This window comes from Mastigoproctus giganteus, chromosome 13 (assembly GCF_048544385.1).
Source record: "Mastigoproctus giganteus isolate SK-2022 chromosome 13, ASM4854438v1, whole genome shotgun sequence".
Lineage (NCBI taxonomy): Eukaryota > Metazoa > Arthropoda > Arachnida > Uropygi > Thelyphonidae > Mastigoproctus > Mastigoproctus giganteus.
This window is the reverse complement of record NC_143587.1, coordinates 109,012,873-109,035,134: the sequence shown is the minus strand read 5'-3', so window position 1 is coordinate 109,035,134 and position 22,262 is coordinate 109,012,873. Positions and strand designations below refer to the sequence as shown.

The 22,262-nt window shown below is 40.5% G+C and overlaps 1 protein-coding gene across 1 annotated transcript in view; it reads right to left on the bottom strand.

Moving 5' to 3' along the window:
• The window catches only part of LOC150076348 (phospholipase D1-like), a 601,970-nt gene that overhangs the window by 133,153 nt on the left and 446,555 nt on the right, over positions 1-22,262 (bottom strand). The window contains exon 21 of the mRNA XM_090387327.1: positions 5,059-5,169. Within this exon, the coding sequence (XP_090243453.1) occupies positions 5,059-5,169 (111 nt within the window). The remainder of the gene's footprint in view (positions 1-5,058; positions 5,170-22,262) is intronic.

The window sequence follows — 22,262 nt, the reverse complement described above, 5'->3', positions numbered from 1 at the left end:
CCTAACACTGGCTCGATAGCATCAGCAAATATTCTTGCACCCTTTTTATTTAAGTCCCATCCCTATAGAAGCAGTCTCTCCTGTTAACAAGCACAGACCAGGCTGAGAAAAATTTTACCCCTTGAGCCTTGCACAATCTCTCCAGGGCCGAATTGATCAACAAGGCTCTCATCATATACTCCCTCCTATCGTGTCTTAGCAGAATTGCAGGCGGTTTCAAATTCAACCCTAATTCACGCCTTTTTTTCACCAGTGAGCTTAAATACTTGTTATGTAATTCCGCTTATCTCCTACCCTTAATATCATTAATGCCAACAATATCACCTTTTGTGCCCTTAAAAGATGATATCTGGTCTACAATATTATGAACCTTTGCCCCTGGCAGACTATTCGCCTATCCTTTTGCACAATGTGTTCCCTGTTTCCCTGACAACAGAGTCACCGACAACTACTAGTTCCTGAGGGACCAGTGCATTCTGCAATGGGGGTTGCTGCTGTGTTGTGTGATGTTTGAGTGCAAGCTCTGGTGTTGATGTGGGCAGCTGAGAGCTTGATGGGCTCCTCGATTTAGATCATTCAAGAACATCCAATCTGTCCTTCAAGCTCTCATATAGGCCGATAACAATGCTGAGTTGTCGGCTGATTTCCTCACAATTCTTACATTGTGCACACATAAAGACATTCCCCTTGGCAATATCATGTCCAGTCCCTGATTGCTCCACAAACATCAAACAAGCAGTACATTTTAAAAGGCTGCAATTCAGAGGACAACTGCCCCCAATATCTGCCCCCAATATCCTAAGGGGAGAACTGAGGCTTGAGCCTTTTGCTTTGCTGCTCTGGTCTTGAGCCTTTTTTCTTTTCTGCTCTGAAACTGAATCAAAATCTGGTCATGATAAAATTTCAATTTTAATACAAAATTATGACCCTAAACTTATATCCCAATGCAGTTATAACACTATATATATATATATATATATTTTTTTTTTTTTTTTCAGTATCGAGTATTATCTCCAAGTTTCATTATATAACTTCCGTATCTCCTATCAAGTTATATGTATTAATTAATAATGTTACGTTTGTAAAATCTAAGTTGTTATATGTATTTAGTTAAAAAAAAAGTACAATTTAATCAACAATGAAGTTTAACAGGATTAATAAATTTTACTGATTAATTGATAATACTATACTAAGCTAACAGATTTCTAATACCGTGCTGTTGTGTTTCGCTATCTAGTTTTACCTTAAACCTTCCCCCTCTAGTTTGGGATATATATTGTGTCATATAACAATGGTGGCACGTTACGAACGGTAAATCTACGAACACTAAGTATTAATTAACTTTCAAAATAAACCAAGGAGCTACTTATAGAAAATAATTTAATATAACAATTAAGTCAATAAAACATAGAATACCATACAAGTGTGTGTGCTTCCTGTGGTATGCTGGGATTGCCTCATATTATAAAGTAATGTTAATCAGTTACTAACTGGTTTAGTAAGCCTATCTAAAATTTTTTTGTTTGTTTACCCAGTATTTGTGTGTATATAGGCAGTAATCTATTGAGATGAGATGAGATGTGACTATTTACAAAGCATGCTGCTACTTTGTTTTTTGAATTAAAAAGAAAACTGTGCATTTGGAAAGTGCTTCCAATGGAAGGCAGTGTTTTTCAGTTACTGGAATATTTCCTAAAATGATTTAAACTAGATAGGTACAATAAAGGTTTCTTTTCTTTTTCTTTTTTTTTTTTATTAAAGTAACAGCTTAGTTAGTACACACTTCATATGTTGTTCATACTTTTGATCTTACTAAAACAAGAATAACAAAATCATTACACATCATTAAGTAAGTTATGATGTTAGTCATAGTTTTATTTTAGCATTAGCATTAGTAGAGGCATATGATGCAAGAAAGCAAGCTTATTCAGAATCAGGCAAAAAAAAAAAAAAAACACACACCACTCCCATTTCACCCCTCCGTTCGTTTGAAATACCTGTCCAGTTGAGCTTTAAATTTGTTTAGGCTATCAACTTCAACAACAAGTGATGGAAGACGGTTCCACCAACCAACCACCCGCTGGCCAAAGGCAAATTTCCGCACATCTATCCGACATCCGTCCTTCCTCAATTTGAATTTATGCCCTCTGAGGTGATTATTCTGAGCAAGATGAAGAATCCCATTGGCATTGAGCATGCTCAAACCATTCAAGGCTTTGTACACCTCTATCAGATCACCTCGCCGGTGCCTAGTCTCCAGACTCTGTAATTTGCAAAACTTAAGCCTTTCTTCGTAAGAAGCAACCCTTTGCTCCATTCACTAATCTTGTTGCCCTTCTCTGTACCCGTTCCAGCAGCTCTACATCCTTCTTGAAATGAGGCCTCCAGACCTGTATACAGTACTCAAGATGTGGCCTAACCATTGCCTTATACAAGGGAATAATCACCTCCTTATCCCTGCTAGAAAAATTCCTGTATATCATTGACAAGACACCATGAGCTACTCTTGCAGCTCGTCTGCACTGCTCAGAGAACTTCATATCTGCCTGCACAATTACCCCCAGGTCCTTTTCATTCTCTACCACTGTCAGCGTAGTACCACAGAGTTGATACGTTGATCTGGGGTTACTGTTTCCCATATGTAGTACTTTACATTTGTCAATGTTAAACTTCATTTGCCACCTCTCAGCCCATCTGCTCAACCTTTCCAGATCCTGTTGCAGCAGCATAGTATCAGTAGTGTCCTTAACAATCCTGCCAACCTTGGTATCGTCTGCAAACTTGGACATTAAGCCTGATACACCATCATCAATATCATTTATAAATACAGAAAACAACAATGGACCCAACACTGAACCCTGAGCAACTAAACTAATAACATTAGTCCACGTTGAGCAGTGTCCATTGATTACCACTCTCTGTCTTCTGCCACTCAACCATCCCCTTATCCATAGCAGCAATTTGCCTCCAATGCCACACTGCTCCAATTTGTGCAGCAGTCTTCCATGTGCAACAGTATCAAAAGCCTTTCTAAGATCCAAATATATAATATCAAAGTTATTCCCTGCATCCAGTTCTTTTGTGACTACATCATAGAATCCAATCAAATTGGTCAGGCAAGACCTGCCCTTAACAAAACCATGCTGCGTCTGAGCTATAACTGAATTCTTGTCTAGATGATCCTGCAGTGCTTCTTTAACCAGTACCTCCATTAATTTACCTGGAACAGAAGTTAAACTAACAGGTCTATAATTACTTGTGTCAGCCTTTGATCCTCCTTTGTGAATTGGGGTTACATTTTGCATCTCCAGTCTATGGGTACCTCCCCTGAGTCCAAAGAAGCTCTCATAATTATGGCTAGGGGTTTGCTTACTTCCTTTGCTGCCTCCTTTAATATAACTGGATAGATTCCATCCACCCCAGGTGCCTTTTTTATGTTTATCCTCAACAATCTCACCTCCACTTTCCTCTCAGTTATTACAAAATCATCCAGCTTACTGCCAATGTTTACTTTACCTACATCATTCTCCTTCCTGAATAACTCCTCATGCGTGAATGTAGATGCAAAATACTCGTTTAGATTGTTAGCCACCTGAGCAGGATCCTCAACTGTTGAACCATCAATATCCAGTGGACCAATCTGATTCATCCCTTTCCTTCTTGAGTTTAAATATGTAACGAACTCTTTTCTGTTTTTCTTTGCATCCTTTGCCAAAGATTTTTCGTAGTCTGCCTTTGCCTGCCTAATCTCCTTTGTAACTTGGTTACAGACCAACTTATATCTATCATAGGCTTCCATGTCACCCATTAATTTGTATGTATCCCATGCATTTTTCTTCTCTGTCACATGTCTCATTAGTTCATCTGACAACCATTTAGGCCTAAACCTCGAACAATATTTCTTAGTTGGTATGTAAAGCCTGGTAGCCTCCAATATTAGTTCCTTGAATGCTTCCCATTTTGAGTTTGCTGTTGGTAACGTCATCAGTTGGTCCCACTGTATAGAATTTAAATACTGTCTCAGTCCATCATAGTCGCCTTTACGAAAACATAAACCCTTCCCTTTACCTCTGATGGTAGTTACCTCCTTGAGTAAATCCCACTTCAACACACTGTGATCACTGCCACCTAGTGGTTCATTTATCTGCAGATTCTTAATGCATGAAGAATCACTACTGATAATCAGATCAAGAGTATTGCTCCCTCTTGTTGCCTCACGAACATGCTGATGTAGAAAACAATCATCCAATAAATCCAAAAAAGCCTTGCTAGTGTGCGAGTGACCAACCCACAAATTCCAGTCAATATCTGGGAAATTAAAATCCCCCATTATAAGACTCTCTGATTTACTGGCCCACTCTATTTCCCTGTACAATATCTTATTATACTCATCAGAGTCATTAGGCCTATAGCACACTTCTACTCTCAATTTTGATTTCCCTATGCTTATGTCACACCAAACTGACTCGACACTGCCCTGTCCATCGATGTCGACTGGCTTCACTTCCTTGGACTTTATGTGTTTCTTAATTAATAGCATAACCCCTCCTCCCCTCCTGTCCTGTCTATCCTTTCTATACACATTGTATTCCCCAAATTCCAGTTTCGCATTACTTATATCTGTGTGACACCACATCTCTGATATCCCAACAATATCTGCCTTTGATGTTTTGAGCAATACCTCAAATTCATCTAATTTATTTACTAAACTCCTAGCATTTGTGTACACGCAAGTATACCTGCACCTGTTTCTATTCTTAGCTACGCTAACACAACCCATGTGTTTACTTGTACCGCAATGGCTCCCAGCAGTCTCTGAAATATCAAGCATCTTGTTTTTCAGGCTTCTGCTCATTCTAATAGAAGCAGTGCAAGAATCTCTTTCACCTCTGCCAGTGGCTACTGTCAATCTATTGATCTTTGTCTCCTCCCAAGCTAGCAGTTTTCCGACCCACCTAACACTGCCTCGATAGCATCAGCAAAAATTCTTGCACCCTTTCTATTTTATGAAGAATATTTTAAAAAAAAGTAATAAAAAATTATTATTTATGCACTAACCTCAATATAGATAAAATATTTGGAATTCCGAATAGCCTCAATATATGCATTGTGTATAGAACGTTCAGTTGTTCTTATGCCAGCTGACCAAATGGAAGCACTACGTAATACCTATAATAAATATTTCTATGTATACAGAGGTTCAATAGTAAGCAACATCAGTTTTTGTTAGTTCATTAGAATATCTATCTCTTTCAAACTTCCATCTGTATTACTTTTAATCTGATTAGAATTTGTATTTTATTTTGCTTTAAACAATTTTTATACTTACTTACCTATCTGATTAGAATATCTGTCTATCTGTCTTCTTTTTTCTCTTATACTTGAAAACAAATTTCAAAGTGGGTCTGAAACATCGTCACAATTGTGGAGGATGGCTTACTTAATTTGACCAATTTTGTAATTATTACTTAGAACCAACCAATAAACAAAGAGTGAGAAGTGTTCAATTTGAACTTTAATTTATAGTAAATATCTATGTATGCTTTCATACAAGAAATATGGAGATATGCAGGTTAAGACTGTTCTTGCATTTGTCTAAAGTTCTCATTTGATTACTAGTTGAAGGAGGCACAATATGGCCTAAGTAGCCCTTGTGCCAGAAACACCCATAACAACAATAAGTAGAAGTGACCGAAACTGCATGAGACTAAGGATTAATGAAAGTCGGATATCAATCAATCAGTGATTAAATTTTTGAAAACAAAACAGAATTTTCAAGAGAATTAATGAGATGGGACAAAATGATTGTGGTGAGTTCACAACTTCGTATTTTCTAATAAATATTTTAAGTTAAACCAATTCAACTTTGGAAGAAATATAACCTCAGGGGCTCACATCCGGTGAGTATGGACTTGGCACAACCAGGGTCGTGAGCTGGATATCATCATTCTTCTCTTTCTTGGTGATTCCTTTCTACTTCTCTCTCTTTCTCTATCAGGGCAACTCAGAAATTTTTTTTTGGCCATTACAGCATATGCCTCAGGCTGCCTTGCACAATAATAATAATAAAGGTGCAAAAGGGTCTTCATAGCAGCCTAGCAGCAATAGGTCTCCCAGAGAACACCTACAAAAAACTCCAGAAGTCACAATCCTGAACACCTGTAGGATAGTCAGAGAGTTGCTTGACCAACAGTAACACCAGACATTACAACCACCCTGTGTACTTGGTAACAGTACCCGTCACGGAGTGAAATCCCCCAATCAGGGAGAAATAATATAAGAGCAACAATAATAATGATAACAATAAAAGCGGTGTGATGGCCCAGTGGTTAAGACATTGGACTACCAGCCTGATTGACCCGGGTTCCAATCATGCCTTGGTGGAAGTAAACGCGACTCTATTAAGCTAGGAGACCGATATAATAATAATAACAATAAAAGAAAAACATTGCGAAATTTGCTCCATGGGGCTTAACTTCTCGTAGGTCGGAGTGACAGCTGAGGCAGATAATGGTGCCATCTGGTTTCACCTGTGAGAACTAAAAAAACAAAACCCCACTGGACATAAACCGAAGCCAAACAAGTCCACCTCCATAGATGGATGATGTCACAGAGAAATATTAATCATACTGCATAGAGTGTGGCGCAGGATAAAGTCACCCGCATTCAGGCCTTAGGCAGAGGGGTCAGTTCGAAAAGTTGGAGAGAGTCTCCCAAGCAAGACAGTAGAGCAAGTGGTGCAGTCCCCTGTATGGCTACCACAAGAGAAGGGCAAAACCATCCAGCCCCACCAACTGAAGTGCTTCCTGCGCAACTGCGCTAGTGACCACCCAGGAAGAAAGAAGATGCCAACACATGAATTGGAGCATCGAAATGAATACATACATCACGCGAGCATACTATGAAATAACCAGGCTAGATACCGATATGACAATGTACAGGTCGCAAATACATACCATGTGATTAGAACGATTCCCAGATATTCAGGTCACTGAACAACGATTAGCGGAATAAAGAAGGCCCATCATCAAAAACAACCTTATAGCTCCTGCCATCTTGGAAAAAATCAAGCAGGATTAGAGCAATCAACTACAAAGAACAAAGAATATGGTCAATACGGAACCAGAGCAGGAACAGCAAGAAGAAATACAACCCACAGTACCCAAAGTGGAAAGAGACAAAGTTGTTGTTAGCATTAGATTAGTAGAGGCATATGATGCAAGAAAACTGCTGGCAAAAGGCAAATTTCCGCACATCTATCTTTCATCAATCTGAATTTATGACCTTTCAGGTGATTATTCTGAGCAAGAGCAAGAATCCCATCGGCATTGCGCATGCTCAAACCATTCAAGGCTTTATACACCTCTATCAGATCACCTCGCCGGTGCCTAGTCTCTAGACACTGTAATTTGCAAAACTTAAGCCTTTCTTCGTAAGAGTAACCCTTTGTTCCATTCACTAATCTTGTTGCCCGTCTCTGTACTCGTTCCAGCAGCTCTACATCCTTCTTGAAATAATAGACCTGTATATAGTACTCAAGTTGTGGCCTGACCATTGCCTTATACAAGGGAATAATCACCTCCTTATCCCTACTAGAAAAATTCCTGTATATCATTGACAAGACACTATGAGCTACTCTTGCAGCCCGTCTGCACTGCTCAGAGAACTTCATATCTGCCTGCACAATTACCCCAAGGTCCTTTTCATTCTCTACCACTGTCAGTGTAGTACAACAGAGTTGATATATTGCTCTGGGGTTGCTGTTTTCCATATGTAGTACTTTACATTTGTCAATGTTAAACTTCATTTGCCCATCTTCACCTCTCAGCCCATCTGCTCAACCTTTCCAGATCCTGTTGCATCAGCATATTATTATTATTATTATTAGTATTATTACCCAAATGGTGCAAGGAAGCCTGAGGCTTATGCTGCACCAGCCAAATAAAAATTCTGAGAGAGAGAGAGAGAATGATGATATCCGGTATCTTTGTATCTTCTGCAAACTTGGACATTAAGTTTGATATACCATCATCAATATCATTTATATATACAGAAAACAATAATGGACTCAACACTGAACCCAAAGGGACTCCACTAATAACATTATTCTACAATGAGCAGTGTCCATTGATTACCACTCTATGCCTTCTCCCCCTCAACCATCCCTTTATCCATAGCAGCAATTTGACTCCAATGCCACACTGCTCCAATTTGTGCAGCAGTCTTCCATGTGTAACAGTATGAAAAGCCTTTCTAAGATCCAAATATATAATATCAAAGTTATTCCCTGCATCCAGTTATTTTGTGACTGAATCATAGAATCCAATCGAATTGGTCAGGCAAGTTTGTTTGTTTATTTTATTTAGTTGTTGGCGCATCGGCTTCTGTAGCCATAATGCACCTCCCAAGGATTTTGCAGTACTCTGATCCAAGCCTGAGGCAGGATTCGAACCTGCGACCTTTGCGTTGCCAGGCAGGCACTTGACCCACCCGGCTAGCCCGGTCGGCCTGGTCAGGCAAGACTTTCCCTTAACAAAACAATGCTGTGTTCGAGCTATAACTGAAGTCTTGTGTAGATTATCCTGCAGTGCTTCTTTCACCAGTGCCTCCATTAATTTGGCGCCTCCCTAGCCAGGTGGGCAGGAGCAGCAGTGCGTAGCACACGCTTCTTGATTAGACTGGGATTCAAGCCCGTGCCCACCAAATACGGATGATGTGGAAAGGTCAGGGAATGACCACCGCGTATCCCCGGCACAATATGGCCTTAGTTGCTAATGCTCCTGAAAACCAAATAACAATAACAAACCTCCATTAATTTTCCTCGAACAGAAGATAAACTCACAGGTCTATAATTACTTGTGTCAGCCTTTGATCCTCCTTTGTGAAATGGGGTCACATTTGCACATCTCCAGTCTATGGGTACCTCCCCTGAGTCCAAAGAAGCTCTCATAATTATGGCTAAGGGTTTGCTTACTTCCTTTGCTGCCTCCTTTAATATAACTGGATAGATCCCATCCACCCCTGGTGTCTTTCTTGTGTTTATCTTCAACAATTTCTCCTCCACTTTACTCTCAGTATTACAAAATCATCCAGCTCACTGCCAGAGTTTAACTCACCTCTGGCATTCTCCTTCCTGAATAACTCATGTGTGAATGCAGATGCAAAATACTCGTTTAGTTTGTTAGCCACCTGAGTAGGATCCTCAACTGTTGAACCGTCAATATCCAGTGGATCAATCTGATTCATCACTTTCCTTCTAGAGTTTACATAGGTAAAGAACTCTTTTCTGTTTTTCTTTGCATCCTTTGCCAAGGATTTCTCATAATCTGCCTTTGCCTGCCTAATCTTCTTTGTGACTTGGTTACAGACCAGCTTATATCTATCATAGGCTTCCATATCACCCATTAATTTTTTTTGTATCCCATGCATTTTTCTTCTCTCCCATATGTCTTATTAGTTCATCTGACATCCATTTAGGCCTAAACCGCGAGCATTATTTCTTAGTTGGTATGTAAAGCCTAGTAGCTTCCAAGATTAGTTCTTTGAATGCGTCCCATTTTGAATTTGCTGTTGGTAACATCATCAGTTAGTCCCACTGTAAGACCCCACAGGCTCACATCTGGTGAGTATGGTCTTGGCACACCCAGGGTCCTGAGCTGGATATCATCATTCTTCTCTTTCTTGTTGATTCCCTTCTACTTCTGACTCCCCCCCCCCCGAGGGTAATTCAGATTTTTTTTTTGCAGCACAAGCCTCAGGCTTCCTTGCACTATATGGCTAATAATAATAATAAAAATATTGTCTCAGACCATCGTAGTCACCTTTACAAAAGCAAAAACCCAAAGAGGTAATGACCCCTGATGGTTGTTACCTCTTTGAGTAAATCTCACTTCAGCACACTGTGATCACTGCCACCTAGTGGTTCCTTTATCTGCAGATTCTTAATGCATTAAGAATCACTACTGATAATCAGATCAAGAGTATTACTCCCTCTAGTTGCCTCCCGAACATACTGATGTAGAAAACAATCATCCAATAAATCCACAAAAGCCTTGCTAGTGTGTGAGTGACCAACCCACAAATTCCGGTCAATATCTGGGAATTTAAAATCCCCCATTATAAGACTGTCTGATTTACTAGCCCACTATATTTCCCTGTACAGTTTCTTATTATACTCATCAGAGTCATTAGGCCTATAGCACACCCCTACTCTCAATTTTGATCTCCCAATGCTTATGTCACACCAAACTGACTCGACACTGTACTGTCCAGCGATGTCGTTGGACAGTACAGTGTTGGACTTCCTTGGATTTCATGTATTTCTTAACTAATAGCATAACCCCTCCTCCCTTCCTATCCTGTCTATCCTTTCTGCACACATTATACTCCCCAAATTCCAGTTCTGCATTCCTTATATCTGTGTGACACCAAGTCTCTGATATCCCAAAAATATCTGCCTTTGATGTTTTGAGCAATACCTCAAATTTATTTAACAAACTCCTAGCATTGGTGTACATGCAAGTATACATGCACCTGTTCCTATTCTTAGCTACCCTAAGACAACTCATGTGTTTACTTGTACCGTAATGACTGCCAGCAGTCTCTGAAATATCCTGCATCTTGTTTTCCAGGCTTCTGCTCATTCCAATAGAAGCAGTGCAAGAATCACTTTCACCTCTGCCAGAGGCTACTGTTAATCTATTAGTCCTTGTATCCCCCCAATCTAGCAGTTTTCCGACCCACCTAACACTGCCTCGATAGGATCAGCAAATATTCTTGCACCCTTTCTATTTAAGTGTATTCCATCCCTGTAGAAGCAGTCTCTCCTGTTAAGAAGTACAGATCAGGCTGAAAAAAATTCTACCTCTTGAGCCTTCCACAATCTTTCCAGGGCCGAATTGATCAACAAGGTTCTCATCATATACTCTCTTCTATCGTGTCTGGGCAGAATTGCAGACACTTTCAAATTCAACCCTAATTCACGGGTTTTTTTCAACAGTGACCTGTACTTGTTAAGTAATTCTACCGGTCTCCTATTCTTAATATCATTAGTGCCAATGTGTACAACTATATCACCTTTTGTGCCCTTAAAAGATGACATCCGCTGTACAACATCATCAACCTTTGCCCCTGTCTGACATACCCTGGTCCTGTTCCACCTATCCTTTTTACAAAGGATGTTCCTCGTTTCCCTGACAATAGAGTCACCAACAACTACTAGTTGTTGTTATTTGGTTTTTAGGAGCATTAGCAACTAAGGCCATATTGCTCTGGAGATATGCGGTAGTCATTCCCTTACCTTTCCGCATCCTCCGTATTTGGTGGTCGTGGGCTCAAACCTTGGTCTAATCAAGAAGCGTGTGCTACACACTGCTGCTCCTGCCCACTTCGCTATGGAGGTGCCTAAAAAGAAACAAAGTCATCATGATATTCAGAATAGAAGGTGCATGGAAGAAGGCCCTAACAGAATTCTAAGGAAGAATCCATGTGATACCTAAGCAGAGGCAAAATAAAATCCTGTGGAGAGTAACAGACCACCTCAATCGGGAAATAATACTACATTACCTTGACAATAATGGTGCAAAGCTGGAGACTATCCACACAGCGCCGTCCGGGCTAGCCAGGTAGGTAAAGTGCCTGCTGGCAACCCAAAGGTTGCGGATTCGATCCCCGCCTCGGGCTTGGATCACAGTAAAATGAAAAAACTTTGGGAGGTGCATTATGGCCATAGAAACTGATGCACCAACAACTAACAAGGGAAAAAAAAAAATCCACACAGCTGCCATATCATCCACTAGGATTAATGGAAAAGAAACGAGAGACTAGCAGCAGTAGAACCAAAAATAGAAGGAACCACCAGCTACCTTCAGCAGAAGATAGAATAATTAAGCATCAATATAAGTCAGCTAACCCAGTACCAATAGGGTAATAGAAGTAAAAAATTGATTGGAAAGGTGAAGAGCATCATCAAGAGAGACAACATCCACAGCAAACATGAGACCAGAAATCAGAGAATACTTGGACACACTGAGGCAGAACCTCCTCACACTCAGCAAGAGACTATGCCAATACAAAGAGAGCTCACAGAGGCAAATAAACAATTGAATCTTTGTTGAGGACCAAAGAGCTTTCTACAGGAAACAGGGAGAAGATGAGAAAACAGGAATCAGAGCACCCGAGAAGAAGAGAGTTCTGGGGAAATATCTGGAGCAGTGAAGTAAGACATAACAGCCGAACCCCCTTAGATAGAAAGAAGTAGAATGGAAGAAAACCAAGGACGTACAAGAGATGAGAGAGTGGGATATTTGAGAAGAAGAAGAAGTAAAACAGTTGATCAGGAACACTTACAACTGGAGAATCCAAGAAATTGATAACATCCACAACTACTGGTACAAGAACCTCACTTGCACACACATCATGAACTAGCAGAGCAGTTCACTCGAATGATAAGGCACCCGGAGACAATCCCAAAGTTTCACACTGAAAGAATCACATATCTGAAGCCTAAAGATGAAGATACAAGAAACCCAGTGAAATACAGACCAATCACCTGCCTTCCAACGATGTACAAGATCCTGAACAGCTGCATAATCAAGAAGATATCAAGACCACTCAGAGAGTCACAACACAATGGCCAAACAGTATCTTTTCTGCTGTTTGGCCAAACAGCAGAAAAGATGCAAGCGGAGGAGCAAAGGATTTAAGGAACAATTAACCATAGATGCCGCAGTTATGGAGCAAGCCTACAAGAAGCACTGCAACCCATACATGGCCTACATCGATTACCGCAAGGCCTTCGACTCACTCCGTATCTCATAGGTGGCTAATAGAGACCCTGAATATCAAGGACAGTCCGATAGTGACAAACATCCTAGGAGCAACAATGGTGAAATGGAGCACCACCATTAAGGTCGAGACCATCACAATCAGACCAATCCCCATCAGAGAGGAATCTTTCAGGGAGATGCTCTGAGCCCATTATGTTTTTGTCTAGCACTCAACCTGCTATCCATCATGCTTAACGGCAGCAAGTATGGATATAACCTCAAAGAAGGAAGAAAGAACCTGTACACTCTCACCCACCTGATGTACATGGATGACATCAAGCTCTATGCGGCAACCTAGAAGCAACTCCCGCAATTACTCTGGATCACCGAAGAATTCAGCAAGGACATCAGGATGGAATTTGGTCTAGACAAATGCAATACCACACACTGCACCAGGGAAAATTAGTCGGCTGAAACTACCAGCTGCTGACTGGTAAAGAGATCGAAGCTATGACAGAAGGTGCTGTTGCTGTTGTTTGGTTTTTAGGAGCATTAGCAACTAAGGCCATATTGCTCCGGGATATGCGGTGGTCATTCTCTGACCTTTCCGCATCCTCCATATTTGGTGGTGACGGGCTCGAACCCCGGTCTAATCAAGAAGCATATGCTACGCACTGCTGCTCCTTCCCACCTGGCGCTATGACAGAAGGAGAGACCTACAAATACCTAGGGATGATGCAGGCCCAGCAGTTAGAGCACAAGGAAATCAAGAAGTGCCTGACTGAAAAATATCATCATCTGAGACTCAGAAGCCTGCTAAAAGCAAAACTGTATGGAGGGAACACAGTTAAAGCCATAATCACCTATGCAGCTCCAGTACTAATATACTGCTTTTGGGTCATATATTGAACTAACACCGAGCTAGAGGATATCATGTGAAAGACAAGGACAATGATGACTGAGAGCTGCCAACACCACCAGAAGTCAGCAGTGGAGAGACTAACACTAGCTTGGGAAGAGAGAGCAAAGGACCTGATAGAGCAACAGAAAACTGCGATAGTTAACCTGAATGATTACTTTTAGAACAACACAGCAACACTCCACCAGGCCATAAGGAAGATAGATAAGTGGTATACTCCACTCAACTTGAGAAGCCTCCTTCCGCCCAGACGGCACAAGAAACGAAGCTAGAAAAATGTAATGTCTGCCACTCCATGGCAGACATTACAATGACCACTGTCAAGATCACATCGATAACACTGCTTCCAATGCATCGCTCACAAGCGGGACGCTCTTCCCCAAGACTGAAAGATTCATGCTGGCCATCCAAGACCAGGTAATCAACATCAGAAACTATAGAAACTACATCGCAAAGAAGCCCGGAATGTCAGATGACACGTCGACGATGACACCTGGTTTCAGAAACGATCCAACACATCCCCGTGGGGTGGGTGATCACTCAGGCTGAGTACACTCATAGACACGACCAGATGTATCAAAGGTAGCCAGGATAATACATCAGAAGCTAGCGAGGAAATACCAGTTGACCAGAGAAAGTGTACCCTACTACAAGTATGAACCCCAGGCAGTACTAGAGACCCTAACCCACAAGCTGGCGTGGTCCCAGTACAGCTTGTGGGTTAGAGACCCTAACCCACAAGCTGTACTGGGACCACGCCATAATAACGGAATAACGATAAGACCATCCCGTGCAACAGACCAGACATAACCCTTGTGGACAAGACGGAAAAGGCTACCTACCTGATTGACATAGCAGTGCCCAACACTAGCAATGTCCAGAAAACCCATGAGAAAAAAATTAGGAAGTACACAAACCTGAGACATGTGGTCAAGGAGATGTGGCATATGCAAGAAGGAATGACTATCCCGGTCATCGTGTCGACCACTAGTGTGGTGCCAAAGACACCATACTAGTGGTCGACATGCCTACATAGCAGCCTAGCAGCAATAGGTCTCCCAGAGAACACCTGCAAGGAACTCCAGAAAGTTGCAATCCTAAACACCTGTAGGATAGTCAGAGAGTTCCTCGATCAACAGTAACACCAGACATTACAACCACCCTGTGTACTTGGTAGCATTACCCGTCACGTAGTGGAATTCCCCAATCAGGGAGAAATAATATACTAATAATATCAAGTGAAGGACTGCCAATCTACCACCAATTCTTCAAATAATTTTCAGGGTAATTTTCAGTGGGGAGAAGGAAGCTTAGTTATTTTAGTTAATTAAAAAACTAGGCTTTATCTTTTGCTCTCACTAACTGAGAACTGCTAAATAGCTAATAACTAAGAATAAATTACAAATTTGCCCTATCAAGGAATATTGTTCCCATGACTGGGGTGAAGTCCACTAAAAACTGTCAAACTAGTCAATGATCCAGCTTTAACAAATTAACTCTCCACTCCCTGTCACATAGATGTTCAATTACTTCTGCATGCCTTTTCTACAGATATTTTTCTATGGGCACTTTTGTTATGAGTTAGAATCTGTAATTCCACTTTTCTCCCAAACCAATTTGAAAACATGCACAATCTAGTGAACATCCATTCCCAACTAAAATCCAAACTTATTGAACTAGTCCTCATTTATCCCTTCTATTTCGTTTGCATTTTTAATTCCTGAATATTACTATCTACAGAATTTCGAGCTCAAAAATCTGACCTGACCAAGTCAAATATCAACAAGTATCTTCTACTTGAGAACTGCACAAACTGAAATTTTAAAATTTTATCCAGCCTATTCTGAAGACATTTTCACCTGACCTGTATTTGAACCTGAAGGCTACTGTTCCTACCTGATTTGTACTCAGTCCTCAGCTGAGTTGGGCAGACAAGACATGAAGATGGCAGGCACACTGAGCCCATCCAGTCTTGGGAAGAAATATCAAGTGATGGACTGCCAATCTACCGCCAATTCTTCAAATAATTTTCGGGGTAATTTTCAGTGAGGAGGAGGAAGCTTAGTTATTTTAGTTAATTAAAAAATATTGAGTGGTGTACCTTCCCATACAAACTGCCAATTTCATTAGGATTTTTTCCTACATCATAGCAGTATCATGCAATTAATCAAGTTATTTATAACTCCACCCCCTCCCAGATGTTTGTTCTTAGAAGTAATAACAATTCCTAATCTCATTTTTTCCATGCTTTAAGGACCTAACATATAAATGAGACCAATATTGACTCATTCCACTTTTGTAGTTTAGCAGACAACAGTGGTGTAGCAAGGGGGGGGTAGGGTGGTCACCCCAGGTGCCAGCCAGAAAGGGGTGCCATCATTTGAAAATATGTGAAGGAAAGTATTAACTTTAACAAAATAATTTCAACTTTTTTTAAAAATTTATCTTTCTCCACTTAAATTTACAGTTGTTAATTGAAATTTCTATTTGACACAATTGACACAAGATACGACAGGATACTTTGATTTTTATATTAACCGACTGCAACTGTAATATTTGCATTTAAATTTCTGGTATGTTATTAAGCCACATAAACCTGGGGATCAAAACAATAGTCAGCTTTTACAAATGCATTTAGTTTAACCACATTTTTTTTTTTTTTTTTTTTTTTTACAAAGTTCGTATTACAAGTCATTAAGTTAGCACCACGTTTTTGGTGAGTGGATTTATATGAAGTATACAGGTCAGCCTTTGTATTTCCTGAAAACTTATTTTTCATTTTGATTTCTACTTATTTTACATTTTACAGATATTTTCCATTTTTTTAATGAACTTCTTTAGATTGGTCCCTACATATAAGTACAAAATGAAGCAAAATTGACCAGAAGAAGTTATTCAAGCAATGCCTCCATAATTGTTGAAGTATGTTACACCTTCAATATCTAGTGTGATAGATATTCAGCATGATAAATCAGAATAGCAAATACAAGAGTCATTTTCTCAAGAGAATCTAACATAGAAAGTTATTCGACCATTAGTGGAGAAGAATCTAGTGAAAATACACATGAGCAGAGAGAAGATTCTGAAAAGGAAGAGAAAATAAACATATTTTTTAAGTACTCTGATGTGACTTTTTGGCCTATCCTGGTACAGATAACTTTAGAATTTATTTTATTAAGAAGGGCATTGAATATTTTCAAAATAAGGACAGACCAGGAGAAAAGAATTAAAGGAAAATGCCGACAACTAACAACTTCCTGGTTTCATAAGACACTGTCAAATGGAAAAAAAAATTTTAAGAACATGAATGGTTTATTCACCAATCAGGAAATTTATTTTGTTTTTGCTGCAAACTATTTTCATTGGAGAATAAAGAAATTGAAACATCAAACTTTATCACGAGATTTAAAACTTGGTGGCCGACCGGGCTAGCCGGGTGGGTAAAGTGCCTGCCTAGCAACCCAAAGGTCGTGGATTCAAATCCTGCCTCGGGCTTGGATCAAAGAACTGCAAAAATCTTGGGAGGTGCATTATGGCCACAGAAGTCGATGCGCCAACAACTACCAAAAAAAAAAAAAAAAAAAAAAAAAAAGCTTGGTGGAAATTAAACCCAAAGGTTTCTGACCATGAAAATAGTAAACGGCATCTCATGCTTGGAGAGGTGGAAAAACTAAGTGCAGGGCCGAAGTTTCAACAAACTATTGACAGAGGCTCACATCTGGTATGGGCTTGGCACACCCAGGATCCTGAGCTGGATATCATCATTCTTCTCTTTCTTGGTGATTCCCTTTTAACCCTTTCTCTCTCCCTCTCTCACAGGGTAACTTGGGAATTTTTTTTTTGGCTGGTGCAGCATAAGCCTCAGGCTTCCTTGCACTATATAGCTAATAATAATAATAATAATAATAATTACTGCATCGAGTGTGGCGCAGGGTAAAGTCACGCATTCAGGCCTTAGGCAGAGGGGTCAGTTCGAAAAGTTGAAGACAGTGAAGCGAGTGGCGCTGTCCGCCCGTAAGGCTACCACAAGAGAAGGGCAAGACCATCCAGCCCACCAACTGGAAGTGTTTACTGCGGTAGTGACCACCCAGGAAGGAAAAAAACACCAACACACGAAGTGGAGCATTGAAATTAATACATATATCATGCGAGCATACTATGAAAGAACCAGGCTAGAGACCGATATGACAATGTACAGATCGCCACTACATACCAAGTGGTTAGAATAATACCCAGGTATTCAGGTCACCGAACAGCGATTAGCAGACCAAAGAAGGACCATCATCACGAAGAACCTAATAGCTCCTGCCATCTTGGAAAAAAATCAAGCAGGATGTCAGTGATTTGCTACAAAGCACAAAGAATATTGTCAATATGGAACCAGAGGAGGAACAGCATACCATGGAACCGGAGGAGGAACAGCATACCATGGAACCGGAGGAGGAACAGCAAGAAGAAATACAACCCAGAGTAGATGAAGTGGAAAGAGACAACATCATGCTATCCAAAATAGAAGACGAGTGGAAGAAGGAACTGTTATGTTTGTTTGTTTTTTGATTTTTAGGAGCATTAGCAACTAAGGCCATATTGCTCTGGGATATGCGGTGGTCATTCCCTGACCTTTCCGCATCCTCTGTATTTGGTGGTGACAGGCTCGAACCCCAGTCTAATAAAGAAGTGTGTGCTACACACTGCTGCTCCTTCCCACCTGGCTATGGAGGCATCGAAGAAGGCCCTAACAGAATTCAAAGGAATGGACCCCACAAGAACCCATGTGATACCTAAGCAGAGGCTAAATAAAATCCTGTGGAGAGTAACAGACCACCTCAATCGGCAAATAATGCCACATTACCTTGACAACAATGGTGCAATGCTGGAGGCTATCCACACAGCCGTATACTGTACTGCCATAGCAGGCACTAGGATTAATGGAAAAGAAATGAGAGACCAGCAGCAGAAGAACCAAAAACAGAAGGAACTGCCAGGTTGGGAAAGAAGACTTCAGCAGAAGATAGAAGAATTAAGAGTCAAGATAGGTCAGTTCACCCAGTACCAACAGGGTAATAGAAGTAAGAATTTGATTGGAAAGGTGAAGAGCATCCTCAAGAGAGACAGCGTCCACAGCAAACATGAGACCAGAAATCAGAGAATAGGAGAATACTTGGACACACTGAAGCAGAAGCTCCTCGCACTCAGCAAGAGATTACACCGATACAAAGAGAGCTCCCAGAGGTAAATAAACAACCGAATCTTCAATGAGGACCAAAGAGCCTTCTACAGGAAACTGGGTGAACATGAGAAAGCAGGAAACGGACCACCCGAGAAAAATACGATCGAAGAGTTCTGGGGAAATATGAGCAGTGAGGTAAGACATAACAGCAGAGCACCTTGGATAGAAGCAGAATGGAAGAAAACGAAGGACATACAAGAGATGAGAGAGTGGGAGATTCGAAAAGAAGAAGAAGAAGTAAAACAGTCGATCAGGAACACCCACAACTGGCGAACCCTGGGAACTGACAACATCCACAACTACTGGTACAAGAAGCTCACCTGCACACACAAGCACCTAGCAGAGCAGTTCACTTGAATGATAAGCAACCCGGAGACAATCCTGAAGTTCTCACTGAAGGAGTCACATATCTGAAGCCTAAAGATGAAGATACAAGAAACCTGGCGAAATACATGCCAATCACATGCCTCCCAACAATGTACAAGATCCTGACCAGCTGCATAACTACGAAGATATCAGGCCACTTAGAGAGTCAGAACATAATGGCCGAACAGCAGAAAGGATGCAAGCGGAGGAGCAAAGGATGCAAGGAGCAATTAACCATAGATGCCACAGTTATGGAGCAAGCCTTCAAGAAGCACTGCAACCTATACACAGCATACATCGATTACCGCAAGGCCTTCAATCCTGTTCCTCATAGCTGGATAATAGGGACCCTAAAGATCTACAAGGTCAATCCGATAGTGACAAAATTCCTAGGAGCAACAATGGCGAAATGGAGTACCACCATTAAGGTCAAGAACATCACAACCAGGCCAATCCCCATTAGAAGAGGAATCTTTCAGGAAGATGCTGTGAGCCCACTATGGTTCTGTTTAGCACTCAACCCGCTATCTACCATGCTGAATGGCAGCAAGTATGGATATAACCTCAAAGAAGGAAGAAAGAACCTGTAACCCTCACCCACCAAATACACATGGATGACATCAAGCTCTACGTGGGAACCGAGAAGCAACTCCAACAACTACTTTGGATCACCGAAGAATTCAGCAAGGACATCAGGATGGAATTTAGTCTAGAAAAATGCAAGACCCACACACTGCACCAGGGAAAATCAGTGGACCAAAATTACCAGCTGCTGACTGGTAAAGGGATCGATGCTATGACAGAAGGAGAGACCTACAAATACCTAGGGATGATGCAGGCTCAGCAGTTAGAGAACGAGGAAATCAAGAAATGCTTGATCGAAAAATATCATCAGAGACTCAGAAGCCTGCTGAAAGCAAAATTGAACAGAGGGAACACAGTTAAAGCCATAAACACCTATGCAGCTCCAGTACTAACATATGCATTCAGGGTCATAGACTGGACTAACACCAAAACAGAAGATATCATGCGAAAGACAAGGACAATGATGAAAAAGAGTCGCCAACACCACCTGAAGTCAGCAGTGGAGAGAATAACAATACCTTGGAAAGAGGGAGGAAGGGGCAAGGTGATCACCTAGACTGAGTACACTCATAGACACGACCAGGTAGCCCGGATAATACATCAGAAGCTAGCAAGGAAATACAGTTGACCAAAGAAAGTGTACCATACTACAAGTACAAACCCCAGACAGTACTAGAGATTCGAACCCACAAGCTATACTGGGATCGCGCCATAATAACGGATAAGACCATCCCACACAACAGACCGGACATAACTCTTGTGGACAAGATGGAAAAGGCTACCTGATTGACATAGCGGTGCCCAACACTAGCAATGTGCAGAAAACCCATGAAGAAAAAATTAGGAACTACACGAACGTGAGACATGAGATCAAGGAGATATGGCATATGCAAGAAGTATCAACCATCCCAGTCATCGTGTCAACCACCAGTATGGTACCAAAGACTCTGCATAGCAGCAATAGGTCTCCCAGAGAACACCTACAAGGAACTCCGGAAAGTCGCAATCCTGAACACCTATGGGATAGTCAGAGATTTCCTCAACCGACAGTAACACCAGACATTACAATCATGCTGTGTACTTAGTAGCAGTATCCGTCACGGAGTGGAACCCCCCCGCCCCAATCAGGGAGAAATAATATAAGAGCAACAATAATAATAATTATAATAATATTCATCAGACAGTATTGGATAACGAAAGAAAGAAATGGAGAGATGTTTTACATTGGCTTTTAGAAGAAATCTTATTTCTGGCTCTTCAGAATCTTCCTTTTTGTGGACATGATGAATTCATATTTTCCACAAATAAAGGAAATTTTAGAGAAATGGTAGAGTTTCTATTAAATTATGACACCGTTTTGAAAGAACATATTTTAAGAATTGAACTTTTATCTGATAGTAAAGAACCTTCATACTTATCGCCAGAGATTCAAAATGAGTTTATTAATATTTTAAGAAATTATGTGGAAACAAAATATAGCCGATAATATAAAACAAGATAAATATTTTGGAATTCTATTTGACAGTACACCAGAAGTATTCCACACTGACCAAATGTGTAAAATAATTAGATATGTTCACATTGAAGGTGACAAGGTTGAAGTGAAGGAGTAATTTTTAGGCTTCTTCCCCATCACTGTGGAAAGACCGCTGCCAAACTCACAAAAGAAATTTAGAAAAGGATGGACTAGATAAATCTGTGCTGTGGTCAAGGCTATGACAATGCAGTGACCATGGCAGGAATTCATGCTGGGTCCAATAAAGAAAATTAATCCCAAAGCACTGTTTATGCCTTGTTCAAACCACTCGTTAAATTTATGCAGAGGGGATTCATTTGCAAGTGTTTCGTCATGCGTAACCTTCTTCGGAACTTTGGAAAACCTTTATTTTTTTCTTTTCAGTCTCTCCACACCATTGGGAAATAATGAAAAAACATACAGGAATGACAGTCAAAAGGGTTGCCCAGACAAGGTTGAGTGCACATTATGAATCTGTAAATATGGTCAAAATGAATTTTGAAAAAAAAATAACTTCTGCTCTACAAACATTGCGTGAACCTCAAGAGAATATAGATACCAGAGGGACGCTGAAATTTTATTATCATCCATATGTGATTTTTCTTTTCTAGTTATTATACAAAAAGGTAACTTTATACAAAAATATTTACAGAATAAACCTGGAAAAATGTGTTGTAAAGTTACAGACCTTAAAATTATTTATTAATGAAGAAAGAAATAAAATTGTAGAAAGGGCTCTTCAATTCACAAATACAACTTGTGAGGAAATGGGCATTTCAATAGGAGGAAGATGAAGAATAAGGATAAAAAAACAAATGCCAGGAGAAATGATAAAGGATGCTGGACTGTCACTCCAAGATGAATTAAAAAGAGCAATGT